Source organism: Phyllobates terribilis, unplaced genomic scaffold (genome assembly GCF_046119375.1).
Source record: "Phyllobates terribilis strain yellow unplaced genomic scaffold, ASM4611937v1 Scaffold_13__5_contigs__length_258822181, whole genome shotgun sequence".
Taxonomy (NCBI): Eukaryota; Metazoa; Chordata; class Amphibia; order Anura; family Dendrobatidae; genus Phyllobates; species Phyllobates terribilis.
Genome location: NW_027362773.1, coordinates 161,848,493 through 161,873,489, shown reverse-complemented (window position 1 = coordinate 161,873,489; position 24,997 = coordinate 161,848,493). Strand labels below are relative to the sequence as shown.

Sequence of the window (24,997 nt, the reverse complement as noted above, 5' to 3'; positions counted from 1 at the left end):
AGCACAATAGTGAGTGCAGCTCTGGAGTATAATACAGGAGGTAACTCAGGATCAGTAATCTAATGTATGTACACAGTGACTGCACCAGCAGAATAGTGAGTGCAGCTCTGGAGTATAATACAGGATGTAACTCAGGATCAGTAATGTAATGTATGTACACAGTGACTGCACCAGCAGAATAGTGAGTGCAGCTCTGGAGTATAATATAGGAGGTAACTCAGGATCAGTAATGTAATGTATGTACACAGTGACTGCACAGCAGAATAGTGAGTGCAGCTCTGGAGTATAACACAGTAGGTAACTCAGGATCAGTAGTGTAATGTATGTACACAGTGACTGCACCAGCAGAATAGTGAGTGCAGCTCTGGAGTATAATACAGGAGGTAACTCAGGATCAGTAATCTAATGTATGTACACAGTGACTGCACCAGCAGAATAGTGAGTGCAGCTCTGGAGTATAATACAGGATATAACTCTGGATCAGTAATGTAATGTATGTACACAGTGACTGCACCAGCAGAATAGTGAGTGCAGCTCTGGAGTATAACACAGGAGGTAACTCAGGATCAGTAATCTAATGTATGTACACAGTGACTGCACCAGCAGAATAGTGAGTGCAGCTCTGGAGTATAATACAGGATGTAACTCTGGATCAGTAATGTAATGTATGTACACAGTGACTGCACCAGCAGAATAGTGAGTGCAGCTCTGGAGTATAATACAGGATATAACTCAGGATCAGTAGTGTAATGTATGTACACAGTGACTGCACCAGCAGAATAGTGAGTGCAGCTCTGGAGTATAATACAGGAGGTAACTCAGGATCAGTAATCTAATGTATGTACACAGTGACTGCACCAGCAGAATAGTGAGTGCAGCTCTGGAGTATAATACAGGATGTAACTCAGGATCAGTAATGTAATGTATGTACACAGTGACTGCACCAGCAGAATAGTGAGTGCAGCTCTGGAGTATAATACAGGATGTAACTCAGGATCAGTAATGTATGTACACAGTGACTCCACCAGCAGAATAGTGAGTGCAGCTCTGGGGTATAATACAGGAGGTAACTCAGGATCAGTAGTGTAATGTATGTACACAGTGACTGCACCAGCAGAATAGTGAGTGCAGCACTGGAGTATAATACAGGATGTAACTCAGGATCAGTAATGTAATGTATGTACACAGTGACTGCACCAGCAGAATAGTGAGTGCAGCTCTGGAGTATAATACAGGATGTAATTCAGGATACGTAATCTATCGTTATTATATATTACTAGTCACACACGTGTTTTTCTAAGCAGATTTATTCAGCTATGGGTGATGTTCTGTGCAGATAAGACCATTTATACCATCTGTTTCCTTACATTTCCGTGCACACCGCGAGGATTGTCCTTGGAAATTTACAGTATTTTGCTGTGTGTTTCCATTTCGCCACCTGCTGTCCAACAAAGGAATCACAGCTGGTTTTCGAATTTTGCAGCTGATTATGATCGCTCATTCTTGGGTCTTGGTGATGAAGAAGCTGAAATTCATAAGTGCAGAAATGAAGAATACATGAAATAGTATTGCGCAGACATGGAGATTGCACATCCACAGAGTAAAGACACGGGAGTGTCCCAGCCCTACAGACGGAGTGCCCGCTAGATGCCCGGTAGATGCCCAGTGGTCCCCGACTATTATAGCGTACTTATAATGTAGTACTGAAAGCTGAAATAAACATGAACAGAACATATAGGACGGCACCACAAGGCCCAGGAGTGGTCCGCACTCAGCGCCTGTGCAGACAGCATTTCTGAGTCTACTCTTTTCAGCAATGAAATTACAACATCAAGAAGGAAAAGTCGCTGAAGTCCCAGGATGGAGACGTCACTGATCTGCGCAGAGCCCCCCCTATGGCCCTGCTATGGTACGATGCCCCCCCGGCTGCTGTAATTAACGTCTGATCCCTCCGCCGAGCAGGTGACCGGTCCATTATAGGGTCAGGATGGTCAGACTGGCGATATTCCACATACAATCATCTGTCATTACAGATCATTTACCGGCAGGAGATTAATGTTCTTTTCTGATCAAAGGAGGAAATTACACCGTAATTATGAGTGCGGCATCAGCAATAAGCCATGACGGGGCTCGTATCCAGGTGACATAGAAAAGGGGAACATTCTCCGGACGTCTCCCCCGCACGTGCAGCGCTCACATACGGGGCAGCATCGGGGTCCTGACAACCCGTCCTTTATATCCTATCCCACCATTCTGTGCACACAGCTCTTATTCTGTTACTCACCTCTCCTGGGTCCAGGCCCGGGCGCTGCGCCCCCTCTTTCCATCCTCCGCCCTCATTTGATCTTTTGGTTATAAGGCAGCTGTGGGGTCTCAATGTGCTCTTTAAAACGTCACCCCTTGGGCCATAAACTGACTTTCGTCACACTAGTTAGTTCTGTAATGCCACTATCACTCCACCTCCGCTGCTACAACTCTGCTACATCATTGTTCCAGCTCTGTTACTCAGCCTCCGCTGCTAAAACTCTACTGCATCATTGTTCCAGCTCTGTTACTCAGCCTCCAATGCGTCAACACTGTTACATCATTGTCCCAGCTCTGTTACTCAGCCTCCGCTGCTAAAACTCTACTGCATCATTGTTCCAGCTCTGTTACTCAGCCTCCGCTGCTAAAACTCTGCTACATCATTGTTCCAGATCTGTTAATGAGCCTCCGCTGCTAAAACTCAGCTACATCCTTTTCCCAGCTCTGTTACTCAGCCTCCGCTGCTAACACTCTGCTACATCATTGTCCCAGCTCTGTTACTCAGCCTCCGCTGCTAACACTCTGCTACATCATTGTCCCAGCTCTGTTACTCAGCCTCCGCTGCTAAAACTCTGCTACATCATTGTCCCAGCTCTGTTACTCAGCCTCCGCTGCTAAAACTCTGCTACATCATTGTTCCAGATCTGTTACTGAGCCTCCGCTGCTAAAACTCAGCTACATCCTTTTACCAGCTCTGTTACTCAGCCTCCGCTGCTAACACTCTGCTACATCATTGTCCCAGCTCTGTTACTCAGCCTCCGCTGCTAAAACTCTGCTACATCATTGTCCCAGCTCTGTTACTCAGCCTCCGCTGCTACAACTCTGCTGCATCATTGTTCCAGCTCTGTTACTCAGCCTCCAATGCGTCAACTCTGCTACATCATTGTTCCAGCTCCGTTACTCAGCCTCTGCTGCTACAACTCAGCTACATCGTTGTTCCAGCTCTGTTACTCAGCCTCCGCTGCTACAACTCTGCTACATCATTGTCCCAGCTCTGTTACTCAGCCTCCGCTGCTAAAACTCTGCTACATCATTGTCCCAGCTCTGTTACTCAGCCTCCGCTGCTACAACTCTGCTGCATCATTGTTCCAGCTCTGTTACTCAGCCTCCAATGCGTCAATTCTGCTACATCATTGTTCCAGCTCCGTTACTCAGCCTCTGCTGCTACAACTCAGCTACATCGTTGTTCCAGCTCTGTTACTCAGCCTCCGCTGCTACAACTCTGCTACATCATTGTCCCAGCTCTGTTACTCAGCCTCCGCTGCTAAAACTCTGCTACATCATTGTCCCAGCTCTGTTACTCAGCCTCCGCTGCTAAAACTCAGCTACATCCTTTTACCAGCTCTGTTACTCAGCCTCCGCTGCTAACACTCTGCTACATCATTGTCCCAGCTCTGTTACTCAGCCTCCGCTGCTAAAACTCTGCTACATCATTGTCCCAGCTCTGTTACTCAGCCTCCGCTGCTACAACTCTGCTGCATCATTGTTCCAGCTCTGTTACTCAGCCTCCAATGCGTCAACTCTGCTACATCATTGTTCCAGCTCCGTTACTCAGCCTCTGCTGCTACAACTCAGCTACATCGTTGTTCCAGCTCTGTTACTCAGCCTCCGCTGCTACAACTCTGCTACATCATTGTCCCAGCTCTGTTACTCAGCCTCCGCTGCTAAAACTCTGCTACATCATTGTCCCAGCTCTGTTACTCAGCCTCCGCTGCTACAACTCTGCTGCATCATTGTTCCAGCTCTGTTACTCAGCCTCCAATGCGTCAATTCTGCTACATCATTGTCCCAGCTCTGTTACTCAGCCTCCGCTGCTACAACTATGCTACATCATTGTCCCAGCTCTGTTACTCAGCCTCCGCTGCTAAAACTCTGCTACATCATTGTCCCAGCTCTGTTACTCAGCCTCCGCTGCTAAAACTCTGCTACATCATTGTTCCAGATCTGTTACTGAGCCTCCGCTGCTAAAACTCAGCTACATCCTTTTACCAGCTCTGTTACTCAGCCTCCGCTGCTAACACTCTGCTACATCATTGTCCCAGCTCTGTTACTCAGCCTCCGCTGCTAAAACTCTGCTACATCATTGTCCCAGCTCTGTTACTCAGCCTCCGCTGCTACAACTCTGCTGCATCATTGTTCCAGCTCTGTTACTCAGCCTCCAATGCGTCAACTCTGCTACATCATTGTTCCAGCTCCGTTACTCAGCCTCTGCTGCTACAACTCAGCTACATCGTTGTTCCAGCTCTGTTACTCAGCCTCCGCTGCTACAACTCTGCTACATCATTGTCCCAGCTCTGTTACTCAGCCTCCGCTGCTAAAACTCTGCTACATCATTGTTCCAGATCTGTTACTGAGCCTCCGCTGCTAAAACTCAGCTACATCCTTTTCCCAGCTGTTACTCAGCCTCCGCTGCTAACACTCTGCTACATCATTGTCCCAGCTCTGTTACTCAGCCTCCGCTGCTACAACTCTGCTGCATCATTGTTCCAGCTCTGTTACTCAGCCTCCAATGCGTCAACTCTGCTACATCATTGTTCCAGCTCTGTTACTCAGCCTCCAATGCGTCAACTCTGCTACATCATTGTTCCAGCTCCGTTACTCAGCCTCTGCTGCTACAACTCAGCTACATCGTTGTTCCAGCTCTGTTACTCAGCCTCCGCTGCTACAACTCTGCTACATCGTTGTTCCAGCTCTGTTACTCAGCCTCCACTGCTACAACATTGCTCCAGCTCTGTTACTCAGCCTCCAATGCGTCAAGTCTGATACATAATTGTTCCAGCTCCGTTACTCAGCCTCCAATGCAACAACTCTACTACATCATTGTTCCAGCTCTGTTACTCAGCCTCCAATGCGTCAACTCTGCTACATCATTGTTCCAGCTCTGTTACTCAGCCTCCAATGCGTCAACTCTGCTACATCATTGTTCCAGCTCTGTTACTCAGCCTCCAATGCGGCAACTCTGCTACATCATTTTTCCAGCTCTGCTACTCAGCCTCCGCTGCTATAACTCTGCTACATCGTTGTTCCAGCTCTGTTGCTCAGCCTCCATTGCTACAACTCTAATACATCATTGTTCCAGCTCTGTTACTCGGCCTCCGATGCTACAGCTCTGCTACATCATTGTTCGAGCTCTGTTACTCAGCATCTGCTGCTACAACTCTGCTACATCATTGTTCCAGCTCTGTTGCTCAGCCTCCATTGCTACAACTCTAATACATCATTGTTCCAGCTCTGTTACTCGGCCTCCGCTGCTACAACTCTGCTACATCATTGTTCCAGCTCTGTTACTCAGCCTCCAATGTGTCAACTCTGCTACATCATTGTTCCAGCTCTGCTACTCAGCCTCCGCTGCTACAACTCTGCTACATCATTGTTCCGGCTCAGTTACTCAGCCTCTGCTGCTACAACTCTGTTGCATCATTGTTCCAGCTCTGTTACTCGGCCTCCGCTGCTACAGCTCTGCTACATCATTGTTCCAGCTGTTACTCAGCATCTGCTGCTACAACTCTGCTACATCATTGTTCCAGCTCTGTTACTCAGCCTCTACTGCTACAACTCAGCTACATCATTGTTCCGGCTCAGTTACTCAGCCTCCAATGCGTCAACTCTGCTACATCATTGTTCCGGCTCAGTTACTCAGCCTCCGTTGCTACAACTCTGCTACGTCATTGTTCCAGCTCTGCTGTATCAGTTTGGACTCTTGGCACCCCCACGGATCAGATGATTGAGATGCACTGGAAGAAGCTGCGGCTGTGAATGGTGCTGTCGCTTGCTTCCATTCTGCTATGGATGAGAGGGGCTGCAGTTTCATTCATGGTCACTATGCATGGAGCTGAGCCGGTTCTGGGGTGCAGAGACATTAGTGGCAGAGTTACCGGAGTTGCAGAGGTGATGTAAAAATTGGGCTCCGTCTTGGGGCGTTAATGTTGTCAGTACTGATCATCAATATCAGATTATTAGAGTCTGATACCCAGCACCTCCACCCATCAGCTCGTGCATCAGAAGTGGCACAGTGCCACCCAGTAATAGTGGCCATGAACGGTACTGCACAATTTGCTGCATGCACTTAGAGCTGCAGTGTCTCCGTCAGATACTCATATATCTACTTACAGAACGAGTACGTGGCCATGAAGCCGTTTGCCTGGACAGAGGAGTCGCTGTGGAAATGCACCATGAGAGAATGGGTGGAAGACATGAAGTCCATCTTGGGCAGCTGTCCGCATTTCTTGGTTTGTCTCCGACCATCGCGGAGGAGGAAATAGTCATAGGAGCAGCCGGGTGACGGCTCCAAACTAAACGGAGCAACGTGGAGCGCGATCTGCAAAGTCAGAAAGGTCACTTAACCCCTTGTGGACACAGCAAGTTTCACACTTGTCACATTCACCATAGAAGTCAATGGAGAGGGGGTGTAAATGTTAACCCTTCACCCTAGCCCTGGTGGGGTAAATGTTAACCCTTCACCCTAGCCCTGGTGGGGTAAATGTTAACCCTTCACCCTAGCCCTGGTGGTGGAAATGTTAACCCTTCACCCTAGCCCTGGTGGGGGAAATGTTAACCCTTCACCCTAGCCCTGGTGGGGTAAATGTTAACCCTTCACCCTAGCCCTGGTGGGGTAAATGTTAACCCTTCACCCTAGCCCTGGTGGTGGAAATGTTAACCCTTCACCCTAGCCCTGGTGGGGGAAATGTTAACCCTTCACCCTAGCCCTGGTGGGGTAAATGTTAACCCTTCACCCTAGCCCTGGTGGGGTAAATGTTAACCCTTCACCCTAGCCCTGGTGGGGGAAATGTTAACCCTTCACCCTAGCCCTGGTGGGGGAAATGTTAACCCTTCACCCTAGCCCTGGTGGGGTAAATGTTAACCCTTCACCCTAGCCCTGGTGGGGTAAATGTTAACCCTTCACCCTAGCCCTGGTGGGGTAAATGTTAACCCTTCACCCTAGCCCTGGTGAGGTAAATGTTAACCCTTCACCCTAGCCCTGGTGGGGTAAATGTTAACCCTTCACCCTAGCCCTGGTGGGGTAATTGTTAACCCTTCACCCTAGCCCTGGTGGGGTAAATGTTAACCCTTCACCCTAGCCCTGGTCACATCCACAGATGGTCACTAGCCCTGGTCACTGTCACTTACCTTATTTCCGGCAGGAGCGGACAGGACCCACACACAGTTCAAGGAGTTGGGGTACTTAGAGGGAAAATCTGGCGTCGAAAAGTTTCCGGTTGTGTTGCTTAAGGATCCCCCACACTTTACTGAAATATAAGAAAGGCGCCATTAGACAGATGCGTCCATAAAATATAAGCCAGACCGAAAAAACATGGAGTCATCCCTATTATTCTGGATAGCAAAGACACTGTGTATGGGGCACGGCCAGTGGCGCCCCCTGGGGATCATTGACTTGTTCTGATGTCCCTTTAATCAGTTGTGATCTGCAGGGATCCTGACAAGCCTTTAACCTCTCTGCAGCGCCACCAGAGGGGGAAATGCAACATTACACAGTGGTAACTAGAAACCATGGTCTGTCCAAGTAACATAGGGATGTGGGCGGTCCTCCAGGGCGAGACATGCTCTTTGTGGCCGCAGCGTGCTCTTTGTGGCCGCAGCGTGCTCTAAGTGGCCGCGGCGTGCTCTAAGTGGCCGTGGCGTGCTCTAAGTGGCCGTGGCGTGCTCTAAGTGGCCACGGTGTGCTCTTAGTGGCGGCGGCATGCTCTTAGTGGCCACGGTGTGCTCTTAGTGGCCGCGGCGTGCTCTTAGTGGCCGCGGCGTGCTCTTAGTGGCCGCGGTGTGCTCTATGTGGCCGCCTGCGTCGTGCACCGCATGTTTGGCCACCTCTATGCACTCACTTGAACTGTACATGGCCTTAAAGCTGCTTCCAATCCCCGAGCCGGTAAACTCTACTTTCAGGAATCTTCCAGAGGAGATCTGAGCGAGCGGAGCGATGGTCCCACAGCTCTTGTGGATAAGAATGGGGGACTCTGTGCCGACTCCATCGTAGGCGGTGACGGAGCCCTGGGCGCAGTCCGGGGAGGGCTGGATGCTGAAGGACTCAAACTGCAAGAAAACCTAAAGAGAAGGACGTAAAGGTAGAAATGGCCATCATCTAGTCAGGTAGCACGCTGACGTACTACAAGGCTCAGCCGTCACATAACTGTAGCGGTACCTTGTCCTCTGGGACGCGGATCAGCCACACACAAGACGTAAGGTTCGGATTCTTCTTGGACTCCCATGAAAATTTCCCATGTGCGTCTGGCAGCAGGTGACTGCAGACATCTAAAACATCAGAGAGGAGCATGTAGTGCCCTGCCAGGGCCTTCCATCTGCACAGCACTGATTATAGAGGGAGCACTCAGACTATGTGTCTGCTCACACACACTGCGGGGGCTTCTCTGGAGCAGGATGTAGTCACACAGGCTGTAGGCTGAGCAGTAGACCTGGGAGCAGCCTGATGCCTCCTACCCCCGGATACAGCGGGACAGTCCTGGATTTGGGGAAGTCAGAGTTTGTCCTACTTACTTTAGGACGCAGATACAAATGAACATAATGGTGGTGCGAGGAGCGTCAATATACCCCCCGTGCCATCTGAATGTCGGCGTAGGAGGCGTCATGACGTCACCAGATCGTGCCGGGCCATACTCTGCCTCTCCTCATCATGGGAATGGAGGAGCAGAGGGCACCACAATGGGTAGCTTGAGGGCACTTTGGGGTATCATATATGAGCATCATTTGGCGGGGGAAAGGCTGTGGAGGCATAATAAGTGGGGGGCATGGAGCGGGCATTATAGTGTGAGTATCACACGGTGTAGGGAAACTGCGGGGGTAGAATACTGTAGGGGCACTGTAGAGGCTTGGTAATGTATAAGGGAGGCTGCGCGGGCTTCATACTGTCTGGGGATACACCGTGGAAGATGTGTAGCAGTGGCACTGTGGGGGCATGAATTTATTGGGGTATCACACTGCGTAGAGGGGCATTGTGGTCTGGTCACACTGTTCGGGGGCTTCACAAAGGGGCACTATTTCTATGTGGGTATAATAAAGGCCTGGGCGGTGTTAGGGCTGTGCCCTTTATCCTGCCTCTCAGAGTCTGGGGGTACGGAGGGCACCTTCACCAGATATCTAGTGGCCGTCCGCACACCTCTGGCCCTGGGTTCTCATGTCGGCCCTATTCACTATTTATCCAATCTCTCCATCCTACAGCCGGGATCAGTCACCTGCCGGCTGCTGTGGAACTACAACTCCCAGCCTTCTCTTACACATCTTACTCATCTCCAACTTAACTGCATTCGTAGAGCTTTTTAATCTTGGCAACATCCAAAGAACTTAACCCAACGCGCTGACCGATCAGGGCATGGGGGTCTCCGGTTGGCTCTAGGGTGGGCTTCCCTGTAGCACTGGCAAAAGCAAACCTACAGCAACGAGAGAAAAGACCCGGTGGAGACAGTAAAGTAACAGCAAGTATAATTTACCGTGCAACATCGTACATGACGAGCTGAGATATACGAGTCAACGCTACAAAAGCTCTGCATCCCTTTAACTTTGTTATCCCCCCCGTCCGAGGAGCCAGGGGAGACCCTGCTTTTTTGCGCAGAGCGCTGATGTTTTCATGTGTATAATTTTGTGGTACATATGACGCCATCAGAGGAAGATGCTGGCTGTATAACACAGCCGGCGCCTGCCCGGTATGGAATGGGATCAGCGCCAGAGTTTTTGAGTTCTGTATGAGAAAAACATGGCCGTCCTATATGTGTTTATTCTGGCTGCAAAGTCCGGTCACGTTTGCCATCTTTTCTGATATCCTCTCCGCAGGTGGCACCCCACCTTTTCATAAGCCCCCCAGGTCCCCATTCCGTTACAGTTCTCATTTCTCCGCCATCGTCATTACATCCGCCGTACTTACTTGCCGTAGTGTAGCACAGAGAGGTAATCATACGGCACGCCGAGGTTCTGGGTGCTCATTTTGTAGAAATTCCGCTCTTTGTCTAGAAGGAGATAAGACGCAATGAATGACGGACACAACGGCAAGCAACGTGGAGACCGGGCTTAGACGGCCACGGACAGATGGACAGCCATCCATTCCTGCTCCCGGACAGATGGACAGCCATCCATTCCTGCTCCCGGACAGATGGACGGCCATCCATTCCTGCTCCCGGACAGATGGACGGCCATCCATTCCTGCTCCCGGACAGATGGATGGCCATCCATTCCTGCTCCCGGACAGATGGATGGCCATCCATTCCTGCTCCCGGACAGATGGACGGCCATCCATTCCTGCTCCTGGACAGATGGACGGCCATCCATTCCTGCTCCCGGACAGATGGACAGCCATCCATTCCTGCTCCCGGACAGATGGACGGCCATCCATTCCTGCTCCCGGACAGATGGATGGCCATCCATTCCTGCTCCCGGACAGATGGACGGCCATCCATTCCTGCTCCCGGACAGATGGACGGCCATCCATTCCTGCTCCCGGACAGATGGACGGCCATCCATTCCTGCTCCCGGACAGATGGACGGCCATCCATTCCTGCTCCCGGACAGATGGACGGCCATCCATTCCTGCTCCCGGACAGATGGACGGCCATCCATTCCTGCTCCCGGACAGATGGACGGCCATCCATTCCTGCTCATGGACAGATGGACGGCCATCCATTCCTGCTCCCGGACTGATGGACGGCCATCCATTCCTGCTCCCGGACGGATGGACGACTATCCATTCCTGCTCATGGACGGCTATCCATTCCTGCTCCCGGACGGATGGACGGCTATCCATTCCTGCTCCCGGACAGATGGACCGCCATCCATTCCACGGCCGTCTGTCTGCCATGCTCGGCCCGGACGTACCTTGGCTGATGTTTCCCCAGTTAATGCGGATGTACTTGTCTCGGTCGCTGCGGCATTGCTCGTGCTGGAATCCCAGAGAGTGCAGCAGCTCGTGCTGTATTACACCCCAGTGCAGACACCCCGACTTCATGAGGGACAGGTCCTGTGCGCCCCCTAAACGCCCCACGTAGGACCAGCACCTTCAGCAAAACAAAATGTCAGAGATAAAGTAATGTATTTTATGTGATTGTGAGCGGCTGCGGCCCCCAGTACAGACGAGCGCCGCGGCCCTGGGGAGCACCTAGAGCAGCACTGCACAGACGAGCGGTGGGAGCGCCACAGCACAGGGGAAGACCTGGAGCAGCACTGCACAGATGAGCGGTGGGAGTGCCGCGGCACAGGGGAGGACCTGAAGCAGCACTGCATAGACAAGCGGTGAGAGCGCCACAGCACAGGGGAGGACCTGGAGCAGCACTGCACAGACGAGCGGTGGGAGCGCCACGGCACAGGGGAAGACCTGGAGCAGCACTGCACAGACGAGCGGTGGGAGCGCCACGGCACAGGGGAAGACCTGGAGCTGCACTGCACAGACAAGCAGTGAGAGCGCCGCGGCACAGGGGAGGACCTGAAGCAGCACTGCATAGACAAGCGTTGAGAGCGCCACGGCACAGGGGAGGACCTGAAGCAGCACTGCACAGACGAGCGGTAGGAGCGCCACGGCACAGGGGAAGACCAGGAGCAGCACTGCACAGACGAGCGGTGGGAGCGCTGCAGCACAGGGGAGGACCCGGAGCAGCACTGCACAGACGAGTGGTGGGAGCGCCGCAGCACAGGGGAGGACCTGGAGCAGCACTGCACAGACGAGCGGTGGGAGCGCTGCGTCACCAAGGAGGACCTGGAGCAGCACTGCACAGACGAGCGGTGGGAGCGCCGCAGCACAACAGCACAGGGGAGGACCTGAAGCAGCACTGCATAGACGAGCGGTGGGAGCGCCACGGCACAGGGGAAGACCTGGAGCAGCACTGCACAGACGAGCGGTGGGAGCGCCACGGCACAGGGGAAGACCTGGAGCAGTACTGCACAGACGAGCGGTGAGAGCGCCGCAGCACAGGGGAGGACCTGGAGCAGCACTGCACAGACGAGCGGTGGGAGCGCCACGGCACAGGGGAGGACCTGGAGCAGCTATGCACAGACGAGCGGTGAGAGCGCCGCAGCACAGGGGAGGACCTGGAGCAGCACTGCACAGACGAGCGGTGGGAGCGCCACGGCACAGGGGAGGACCTGGAGCAGCTATGCACAGACGAGCGGTGAGAGCGCCGCAGCACAGGGGAGGACCTGGAGCAGCACTGCAGAGATGAGCGGTGGGAGCGCCACGGCACAGGGGAGGACCTGGAGCAGCACTGCACAGACGAGCGGTGAGAGCGCCGCAGCACAGGGGAGGACCTGAAGCAGCACTGCATAGACAAGCGGTAGGAGCGCCACGGCACAGGGGAGGACCTGAAGCAGCACTGCACAGACGAGCGGTGGGAGCCCCGCGGCACAGGGGAGGACCTGGAGCAGCACTGCAACCCCTCAGTCTCAGAGGTCAGACCCCCGGCAATCAAATCCTAGTAATATGCCATCATTCAGTAAATGATGAGTTCCTTCTCCGTTGGTAACCCCCAGGGTATCCAGACCCTGGCACATGCCCAGCTGCCCCCCGTATAGATCATCGTAATAAAATCCGGGGGCGACCACATTGGCAGCATTTCATCTCTTTGATGAGAACATGGCGGCCGCCGTTCATTGCCTCCAATTTACTGTTATGATGGTGGATTGGTGGTTAATAAGGCGCGACGCTGCGGTGGACCCCGACCACGGGGAGAAAGAGGCTTTGTAGTCTCATCCAAGTCATCAATATCCAGACAGGTAACGAGCCGCCTCTCGCCCGTCCACCTGCTTACTGTGAATTCACCCGCGATGACTTTGTGACATTTTGCTGTGATTTGCACGAAAAAATAAATCCACCCTAGAAAAGATCATCTTTTGACGCAGCCGCCGCTCCGGCACCATAAAGAAAGGATCCCGAAACCTTCACCTGTAAAGACGACCGTACTCCCATAATATATGAACTGTGCAGCAGCTAAATGCACCAGCGGCGGCACGGGCAGCAGGAAGGGATCCACAAAGCCTTAAGGGGGTTGCCCAGAATTAGAAAAACATGGTTTCAAAAACAGCACCACACCTGCTGAAAGGTGGTGTCTGGTATTGCAACATTGCTACAGTGAAGTGTAGGTGCAGTACCACAAGCTGCCTTTAGACAAGGGTGGCACTATTATTTGAAGAAAGCCATCGTATTTTTCTAATCCTAATCCTGGGCAATTCCTTTTAAAGGAGTTTGTCAGCACAAAATGACTGCTCAAACCAAGCCCACCACCTTTTTAGATGCGTAGCCCTAATAGAAATTGTACCTAAGCTTGACAAGCACTTTCCAAGTGATGCTAAAATCGCTTCACAACCCGCATGCGGAAATGCATGTGAACAACGCTTCATATCCGCATGTCCCTGGCAGGAAAAACGCATGTACAATCCGCATGCACAATCCGCATGCACAATCCGCATGTACAATCCGCATGCACAATCCGCATGCACAATCCGCATGCACAATCCGCATGTACAATCCGCATGTACAATCCGCACGCACAATCCGCATGTACAATCCGCATGCACAATCCGCATGTACAATCCGCATGCACAATCCGCACGCACAATCCGCATGTACAATCCGCATGCACAATCCGCATGTACAATCCGCACGCACAATCCGCACGTACAATCCGCACGCACAATCCGCACGCACAATCCGCACGCACAATCCGCACGCACAATCCGCACGCACAATCCGCATGCACAATCCGCATGCACAATCCGCATGTACAATCCGCACGCACAATCCGCATGTACAATCCGCACGCACAATCCGCACGCACAATCCGCATGCACAATCCGCATGCACAATCCGCATGTACAATCCGCACGCACAATCCGCACGCACAATCCGCACGTACAATCCGCATGCACAATCCGCATGCACAATCCGCATGTACAATCCGCATGTACAATCCGCACGCACAATCCGCACGCACAATCCGCATGTACAATCCGCACGCACAATCCGCATGTACAATCCGCATGCACAATCCGCACGCACAATCCGCATGTACAATCCGCATGTACAATCCGCACGCACAATCCGCATGCACAATCCGCATGTACAATCCGCACGCACAATCCGCATGTACAATCCGCATGCACAATCCGCACGCACAATCCGCATGTACAATCCGCATGTACAATCCGCACGCACAATCCGCATGCACAATCCGCATGTACAATCCGCACGCACAATCCGCATGTACAATCCGCATGCACAATCCGCACGCACAATCCGCATGCACAATCCGCATGCACAATCCGCATGTACAATCCGCACGCACAATCCGCACGCACAATCCGCACGTACAATCCGCATGCACAATCCGCATGTACAATCCGCATGTACAATCCGCACGCACAATCCGCACGCACAATCCGCGCGCACAATCCGCATGCGTTTTTTCTGCCAGGGAGATGCAGGAACGCTCAGGAAAAAATCCGGAGCATTTCTGCATCGTGGGCACAGAGCCTTAGTGTCCAAATCCATATTCATATATGTTAATGAGGTGTTCATTGACTCCCTTTAATCCCTTTCCCTATGTGTATATGGTTGGGGGCTGTTAATTGGAAAACCTTTATTCTGGCCTCGGCAGATGCCGACTGAAGGGTCAATGCATGGGGTTCCTGAGTCCCTACCTGTCACCCCGTTTTTTTTTTAAGCTAAAGATGAAAGATTGGTGCGATTAAAAGCTAAAGATGTGAATGGCTCCAAAGTCAGGGGCCATCTACTGCTGGATCAATTATTGCATTGGAGGCCCAGCCCCCCAGGGCCAATCTGACCCCATGTGGGTCTCTCGCAGGGCGGACGTGGCCGTTCTGTCCTCTCTGCTCTGGGATGACATAGACCTGTGCCGGTCACCGCCCACGAGGAGCCCCGAGCTCATTCCCCGGCCCGCACTAATGTGGCTGTGAGGGTTTCTCCATCTACAGACAAAATGCTCATCCAAGGATATAAAATACACCACTTTTGTGTTTCTCTTATGTGCTAATTGCTTAATTAGCTTACATGGGGCTGCCACTCACTCTATGGCGGCTCAAGGAGTGATTCTCCTGATTGCGCTGACATGGAGCTGTCACAACCCTCCCACCCGAACGTCTTCCATGCAGCGGCACAGCTCGTATCTGGCAGAAGATCTCATTACGGGAATTTCCTGCTAAAATAATTCATAGATTTATTCTACAAATAAAATCATTTTCCTTCAAAAAAAAAAACCCTGAAATTCTGGACCTACTGAGGATAGAAAAAGGGAAAAAGACGTAGACTATAATGTGTCCATATGCTCTCCGTTATCTATCAGTATGCTCTCCGTTATCTATCCGTATGCTCTCCGTTATCTATCCGTATGCTCTCCGTTATCTATCCGTATGCTCTCCGTTCTCTATCCGTATGCTCTCCGTTATCTATCCGTTCTCTATCCGTATGCTCTCCGTTCTCTATCCGTATGCTCTCCGTTATCTATCCGTTCTCTATCCGTATGCTCTCCGTTCTCTATCCGTATGCTCTCCGTTCTCTATCCGTATGCTCTCCGTTATCTATCCGTTCTCTATCCGTATGCTCTCCATTCTCTATCCGTATGCTCTCCGTTCTCTATCCGTATGCTCTCCGTTATCTATCCGTTCTCTATCAGTATGCTCTCCGTTATCTATCCGTATGCTCTCCATTATCTATCCGTATGCACTCCATTATCTATCTGTACGCTCTCCGTTATCTATCAGTATGCTCTCCGTTATCTATCAGTATGCTCTCCATTCTCTATCCGTATGCTCTCCGTTATCTATCCGTATGCTCTCCGTTATCTATCCGTTATCTATCCGTATGCTCTCCGTTATCTATCCATTATCTATCCGTATGCTCTCCGTTCTCTATCCGTATGCTCTCCATTCTCTATCCGTATGCTCTCCGTTATCTATCCATTATCTATCCGTATGCTATCAGTTATCTATCCGTATGCTCTCCGTTATCTATCCATATACCCTCCATTATCTATCCGTATGCTATCCATTATAAATCCATATGTTATCCGTTATCTATCCATTATCTATCCGTATGCTATCAGTTATTTATCCGTATGCACTCCGTTATCTCTCCGTATGCTCTCTGTTATCTCTCCGTATCCTCTCCGTTATCTATCCATATGCTCTCCATTATAAATCCGTATGCTCTCCGTTATCTATTTGTTATCTATCCGTATGCTATCAGTTATTTATCCGTATGCTCTCCGTTATCTATCCGTATGTTATCAGTCATTTATCCGTATGCTCTCCGTTATCTATCCGTATGCTATCAGTTATTTATCCGTATGCACTCCGTTATCTCTCCGTATGCTCTCCGTTATTTCTCCGTATCCTCTCCGTTATCTATCCGTATGCTCTCCGTTATAAATCCGTATGCTCTCCATTATCTATCCGTTATCTATCCGTATGCTATCAGTTATTTATCCGTATGCTCTCCGTTATCTATGCGTATGCTCTCCGTTATCTATTTGCTATCTATCCGTATGCTTTCCGTTATCTATCCATTATCTATCCATATGCTATCCATTATCTATTCATTATCTATCCATTATCTATCCGTATACTCTCCGTTATCTATCCGTATGCTATCCGTTATAAATCCGTATGCTGTACATTATCTATTTGTTATCTATCCGTATGCTCTCCGTTATAAATCCGTATGCTCTCCATTATCTATCCGTTATCTATCCGTATGCTATCAGTTATTTATCCGTATGCTCTCCGTTATCTATGCGTATGCTCTCCGTTATCTATTTGTTATCTATCCGTATGCTTTCCGTTATCTATCCATTATCTATCCATATGCTATCCATTATCTATTCATTATCTATCCATTATCTATCCGTATACTCTCCGTTATCTATCCGTATGCTATCCGTTATAAATCCGTATGCTGTCCATTATCTATTTGTTAGCTATCCGTATGCTCTCCGTTATCTATCCATATGCTATCTATTATCTATTCGTTATCTATCCGTATGCTATCCGTTATCTATCCGTATGCTCTCCATTATCTACCCGTTATCTATCGTTATGCTATCTGTATGCTCTCCATTATCTATCCGTATGCTGTCCATTATCTATCCGTTATCTATCCGTATGCTCTCCGTTATCTATCCGTATGCTATCCATTATCTATCCGTATGCTCTCCATTATCTATCGATATGCTCTCCATTATCTACCCGTTATCTATCCGTATGCTGTCCATTATCTATCCGTTATCTATCCGTATGCTCTCCGTTATCTATCCGTATGCTATCCATTATCTATCCGTATGCTCTCCGTTATCTATCCGTATGCTCTCCATTATCTATCCGTATGCTCTCCATTATCTACCCGTTATCTATCCGTATGCTATCCGTATGCTCTCCATTATCTATCCGTTATCTATCCGTATGCTATCCGTTATCTATCCATATGCTCTCCGTTATCTATCCGTTATCTATCCGTATGCTGTCCATTATCTATTTGTTATCTATCCGTATGCTCTCCGTTATCTATCCGTATGCTCTCCGTTATCTATCCGTTATCTATCCGCATGCTATCCATTATCTATCCGTATGCTATCCGTTATAAATCCGTATGCTGTCCATTATCTATTTGTTATCTATCCGTGTGCTCTCCGTTATCTATCTGTTATCTATCCATATGCTCTCTGTTATCTATCCGTATGCTATCCATTATCTATCTGCTATCTATCCATATGCTAACCGTTATCTATCCATATGCTATCCATTATCTATCCATATGCTATCCATTATCTATCCATATTCTCTCCGTTATCTATCCGTATGCTATCCGTTATCTATCCGTATGCTTTCCGTTATCTATCCGTATGCTCTCCGTTATCTATCCGTATGCTCTCCGTTATCTATCCATATGCTTTCCGTTATCTATCCGTATGCTATCCGTTATCTATCCGTATGCTTTCTGTTATCTATCCGTATGCTCTCCATTATCTATCCGATATCTATCTGCATGCTATCCGTATGCTATTTGTATGCTCTCCATTATCTATCTGTCATCTATCCGTATGCTCTCCATTATCTATCCGGTATCTATCCGTATGCTATCCATTATCTATCCGTTTGCTATCTATTATCTATCCGTATGCTATCCATTATCTATCCGTTATCTATCCGTATGCTATCCATTATCTATCCGTTATCTATCCGTATGCTATCCATTATCTATCCGTTATCTATCCGTATGCTATCCATTATCTCTCCGTATGCTATCCATTATCTATGCGTTATCTATCCGTATGATATCCATTATCTATCCGTATGCTTTCTGTTATCTATCTGTATGCTCTACAATATCTATCCGTATGCTTTCCGTTATCTATCCGTATGCTTTCCGTTATCTATCCGTATGCTCTCCGTTATCTATCCGTATGCTTTCCGTTATCTATCCGTATGCTCTCCATTATCTATCCGTATGCTCTCCGTTATCTATCCGTATGCTTTCCGTTATCTATCCGTATGCTCTCCGTTATCTATCCGTATGCTTTTTGTTATCTATCTGTATGCTAAAGGAAGTGAAACCTGCAACAGAAAGTGACGTGGGATGTAAAAATCTGCACGGCGGGTTTACATCCCTGCAGGGAAATGTTGGAGCATGTGAACACATCCACATGGCCGGGGCTGAATTGCTCGGCAGATATTCCATGCACAGAGAATGTGCAGCTTTTTCATCCCCCGGTCGGAGCTTATGAAGGAGTTGGTGCCAGGCGGCCATATTGGTCAGCTTCCAGTAGTGATACCTTTCGGTGGTGAATTGTGGAGATGGAGCGCACTCACCCGTCGCTGGGCTGGATCCTCAGGTAACTGGACTCTCCCTGACGTGGAATGAAGCGCACACATGTGAGAATGGCTACCTCCTCCATGGCGGCTTGGATGAGCGTCTTCTCCTCCGGAGCTGTAATCCAGACATCTCTATGACTTACATGGATCGCTCACATGTAGCCCCTCACAGACATACGTACATACGCACCGTAGTTGTTGGACAGGGTATACGGCACCTGGACCCAACCGTTTGCTGCTTTCGGCCATAGACAGGACTTTCCTCGACAGGTCAGAGCGTTCCTGTTCCTTCCGACAGCGATGTCTCCTTGTAGCATAAACCGTGAGCTTCCTGGACGGAGGGGACGACATGCCGCTGAATACTGATCCCCGGTACAGGCGTGCCGCCACATCGGGGACCCCAACATCGCTCAGTGTTACTTACCTTGGTTGGAAGATAAAATGTCGGTGAAGATGTCGTCGCTGGGAGGAGATGTCCGATCTGTAGAAATTAAACATGGCGGAAAGTTAGGAAATATCATCGTGACAATCCCGGGAAGTTACTAAGAAGGGATCACTGACCTGAGCCGCTGGATCCGAACTGCGGACTCTGGAGTAAAAAGGGAGAGAAAAAAAAAACGAATTTAGAACAAATAAAAAGATTTTCCTACAGCAATGTCCTGGTATGTAAATAAATAATACCGCCATCCAGTGCTAGTGTCCTTAATGACCAAGCCAAATTTTACAATTCTGACCACTGTCACTTTATGGCTTAATAACTGTAAAACGTTTCAACGGATCCCCCCTGATTCTGAGAATGTTTTCTCGAGACATATTGTACTTCACGATAGTGGTAAAATTTCTTCGATATGACTAACGTTTATTTGTGAAAAAAAAACGGAAATTAGGCGAAAATGTAGAAAATTTTCCAATTTTCAAACTTTGTATTTTTATGCCCTTAAATCAGAGAGATATGTCACACAAAATAGTTAATAAATAACATTTCCCACATGTCTACTTTACATCAGCACAATTTTTGCACAATTTTTTTTTTTTTTGCGTTAGGAAGTTATAAGGGTTAAAAGTTGACCAGCGATTTCTACATTTTCCAATGAAATTTACAAAACCATTTTTTGTTTGTAAGGACCACATCACATTTGACGTGACTTTGAGGGGTCTACATGACAGAATATACCCAAAAGTGACACCATTCTAAAAACTGCACCCCTCAAGGTAACAAAAGAAAATGGGCCACAAAATTTGTTGTGCAATTTCTCCTGAGCATGCCGATACCCCATATGTGGGGGGAAAACCACTGTTTGGGCGCACAGCAAGGCTCAGAAGAGAAGGAGCGCCATTTGACTTTTTGAATGTAAAATTTGCTTGAATAATTAGTGCAGGTCACGTTTGGAGAGCCCCAGATGTGCCTAAACAGTGGAAACCCCCCGCAGACTAATAGGCGGCAACTTTTTGCTCTATAAGGATCTGCACAAAAATAATCAAATCAATGCCCTATTTTGAAGAATTTGGAGCCATTTGCGCCAACAAAAAGTACAAGACTAAACACAAAAAAATAACACAAATAATAACTCGGCCCTGAAATCAGCGGCATGAAAAAAAAAAATCTTAAGGGGCCGTGTGCGTATTTTTTTTTTTTATGCCATTTGTGTCTTTTCTGTTGTTCTTTTCGCTGGCGGAATTTTCTTTTGCAAATTTTTAGTGTAAAAAGTTTGCAGATTAGCCCCCAACTTCTCTACAAAAAGACAGATTTTGGGCAATTGCGCAAAAATGATGCAAATTGCAAATTAGGCTGAATCATCTGGATCATTACAGGTAAGTAAAGTTAATGTGAAAAAAAATTGCGCAAACAAAAAAGCAAGAACAGCGCGCACACAGCAGAACAAATACACAAGAGCTTACAATCTAGCCACAGAGCCATTTACCAGGACTGGCAGACGTGGCAGAATAATGCAGGGTAATGGGCATCACACGTACCTGCGGGGGGTTCCCTGCGCACAAGCCCATGACGGTGCCTATAAGGAGGAGAGAGGGCGGCATCGTGGTGTCCGGGCGAGATGTGCCGAGAACACCTCGCTGGGTCTATATATGAGGAGCAGGGAGGGAGAGGGGTGAGGACAAGCAGAGATGATAGGGGAGGGACAGCTCTACTGGGACAGGTGGCAGCGTTAACCCAAGGGTGATCAGTCACCTCCTGTAAAGTTTGGACCAGACTTAAAGGGGTTGTCCAGGATGGGTGATGGCGTCCACAGACTGAACTGTCAGCACTGATTGGACGATGTCAGTGTAAAGACAGAGCACAACCTGTGACACCCACTGTATATTTCCAAGAGGGATAACAGAGGGATATCACAATGTGCAGTTCTAAAGGAAGATGCTCCAGAGTTGTCTTTTTTTTTTACATGGGGATTAAAATTATATACTAGCGGTCCGGACCATTCTTAAATGGACTGTAGGAGCGTATAAACACATTAGTGCTTTTTTTTTTTTTCCTCCAGAGACAGCGCCACCCATGTTCATAGGCTGTGTCTGGAATTGCAGCTCATCTCCATTCATGAAACAGGTGAAGTGAGTAACATTTGATATCTGGTGACAATGGTGCCCGCCAGACGTTGGCGCAGCCGTCTAACCCCTTAAACGCCAGGGTCAGCATTGACCATAGAATCTAAGCAGTTAGAGGGAGGGAGCCGGTCTGTTAACCCATCGCTTACTGCAGTGAGTTGTATGAGTGATCGCAGTTCTACTGCTGCTGACGATCACTGACCGCAGCATATAAACGCTCCACATGTTCACGGGTGTCCAGCAGCCCCTGGAGCACAATCAAGTGGTACTGGTGGGTAACAATGGAGCTGGGGGTCTTCTGAAGACTTCTGCCCTTTGGTATTTGGCGGCCATTCATCTCAGACCCGATATACAGTAATACCGCGGTACTGCAATGAATAAAATGAACCACCGGACATCAAGGGTTAAAGACGTCAAGTGTAATAAAAAGTGTAAAAATAAAAAAAGCACAAAAATTCCAATCACGTCCCTTATCCGGAAAAAAAAAATATTCGGGACGTCGTCAATTCGCCATTAGAGCCCAAACTACGAAAAGAGAAAATGACTTTACGCGATTAGAAAACGCTGTAAAGAGGAAAAAACTAAAACACCAAAGTTGCCGTTTTTCAGGCGCAGAATCTCTATAAAAAAGATGTAAAATAAAGCACCAAAATGGTGCAAAAACCCACATCAGCGCCACGCAAAAACAAGCCCCCACCCGAGACCGTCCAATGTGACATACAAGGGGTCTCAGAAAATGGCGACACAAAGCAAATAAAGAAAAAAATTCTACAGTTTTGGTGTCGGCATCACGGCACCGCCTGGAGGAATGGCATCACGGCACCGCCTGGAGGAATGGCATCACGGCACCGCCTGGATTAATGACATCACGGCACCACCTGGAGGAATGGCATCACGGCACCACCTGGAGGAATGGCATCACGGCACCGCCTGGAGGAATGGCATCACGGCACCACCTGGAGGAATGGCATCACCGGCACCGCCTGGAGGAATGGCATCACGGCACCACCTGGAGGAATGGCATCACGACACCACCTGGAGGAATGGCATCACGGCACCGCCTGGAGGAATGGCATCACGGCACCGCCTGGAGGAATGGCATCACGGCACCGCCTGGATTAATGGCATCACGGCACCACCTGGAGGAATGGCATCACGGCACCGCCTGGAGGAATGGCATCACGGCACCACCTGGAGGAATGGCATCACCGGCACCGCCTGGAGGAATGGCATCACGGCACCACCTGGAGGAATGGCATCACGGCACCGCCTGGATTAATGGCATCACGGCACCACCTGGAGGAATGGCATCACGGCACCGCCTGGAGGAATGGCATCACGGCACCACCTGGAGGAATGGCATCACCGGCACCGCCTGGAGGAATGGCATCACGACACCGCCTGGAGGAATGGCATCACGGCACCGCCTGGAGGAATGGCATCACCGGCACCGCCTGGAGGAATGGCATCACGGCACCGCCTGGAGGAATGGCATCACCGGCACCGCCTGGAGGAATGGCATCACGGCACCGCCTGGAGGAATGATATCACCGGCACCGCCTGGAGGAATGGCATCACGGCACCGCCTGGAGGAATGACATCACCGGCACCGCCTGGAGGAATGGCATCACGGCACCGCCTGGAGGAATGACATCACGGCACCGCCTGGAGGAATGGCATCACGGCACCGCCTGGAGAAATGACATCACGGCACCGCCTGGAGGAATGACATCACGGCACCGCCTGGATTAATGGCATCACGGCACCGCCTGGAGGAATGGCATCACGGCACTGCCTGGAGGAATGGCATCACGGCACCGCCTGGAGGAATGGCATCACGGCACCGCCTGGAGGAATGGCATCACGGCACCGCCTGGAGGAATGGCATCACCGGCACCGCCTGGAGGAATGGCATCACGGCACCGCCTGGAGGAATGACATCACCGGCACCGCCTGGAGGAATGGCATCACGGCACCTCCTGGAGGAATGACATCACCGGCACCGCCTGGAGGAATGGCATCACGGCACCGCCTGGAGGAATGACATCACGGCACCGCCTGGAGGAATGGCATCACGGCACCGCCTGGAGGAATGACATCACGGCACCGCCTGGAGGAATGACATCACCGGCACCGCCTGGAGGAATGGCATCATGGCACCGCCTGGAGGAATGGCATCACGGCACTGCCTGGAGGAATGGCATCACGGCACCGCCTGGAGGAATGACATCACCGGCACCGCCTGGATTAATGGCATCACGGCACCGCCTGGAGGAATGGCATCACGGCACCGCCTGGAGGAATGACATCACCGGCACCGCCTGGAGGAATGGCATCATGGCACCGCCTGGAGGAATGACATCACGGTACCGCCTGGATTAATGGCATCACGGCACCACCTGGAGGAATGGCATCACGGCACCGCCTGGAGGAATGGCATCACGGCACCGCCTGGAGGAATGGCATCACCGGCACCGCCTGGAGGAATGGCATCACGGCACCGCCTGGAGGAATGGCATCACGGCACCGCCTGGAGGAATGGCATCACCGGCACCGCCTGGAGGAATGGCATCACGGCACCGCCTGGAGGAATGGCATCACCGGCACCGCCTGGAGGAATGGCATCACGGCACCGCCTGGAGGAATGACATCACCGGCACCGCCTGGAGGAATGGCATCACGGCACCTCCTGGAGGAATGACATCACCGGCACCGCCTGGAGGAATGGCATCACGGCACCGCCTGGAGGAATGACATCACGGCACCGCCTGGAGGAATGGCATCACGGCACCGCCTGGAGGAATGACATCACGGCACCGCCTGGAGGAATGACATCACCGGCACCGCCTGGAGGAATGGCATCATGGCACCGCCTGGAGGAATGGCATCACGGCACCGCCTGGAGGAATGGCATCACGGCACCGCCTGGAGGAATGGCATCACGGCACCGCCTGGAGGAATGACATCACGGCACCGCCTGGAGGAATGGCATCACGGCACCGCCTGGAGGAATGGCATCACCGGCACCGCCTGGAGGAATGGCATCACGGCACCGCCTGGAGGAATGATATCACCGGCACCGCCTGGAGGAATGGCATCACGGCACCGCCTGGAGGAATGACATCACCGGCACCGCCTGGAGGAATGGCATCACGGCACCGCCTGGAGGAATGGCATCACGGCACCGCCTGGAGGAATGGCATCACGGCACCGCCTGGAGGAATGGCATCACCGGCCGTTCATACCGCACGCTGAACGCCCTAAAAACAAAAAAACACTGCTGGAATTGCTTTTTCTTCATCGTTTT

The 24,997-nt window shown here is 50.4% G+C and overlaps 1 protein-coding gene across 1 annotated transcript; it reads right to left on the bottom strand.

The window, feature by feature from the left end:
- Positions 1-1,478: 1,478 nt before the first annotated feature.
- Positions 1,479-19,609, bottom strand: LOC141174624 (embryonic protein UVS.2-like). Its single transcript, XM_073659558.1, has 11 exons — positions 19,556-19,609; positions 19,322-19,462; positions 19,129-19,246; positions 11,137-11,315; positions 10,193-10,274; positions 9,574-9,701; positions 8,459-8,568; positions 8,142-8,361; positions 7,432-7,550; positions 6,415-6,622; positions 1,479-1,525 (listed from the first exon to the last, which is right to left on the bottom strand). The coding sequence occupies exons 2-11, from the start codon at positions 19,446-19,448 to the stop codon at positions 1,488-1,490; spliced, it is 1,329 nt and encodes a 442-aa protein (XP_073515659.1). The 5' UTR covers positions 19,449-19,462; positions 19,556-19,609; the 3' UTR covers positions 1,479-1,487.
- Positions 19,610-24,997: the final 5,388 nt, after the last annotated feature.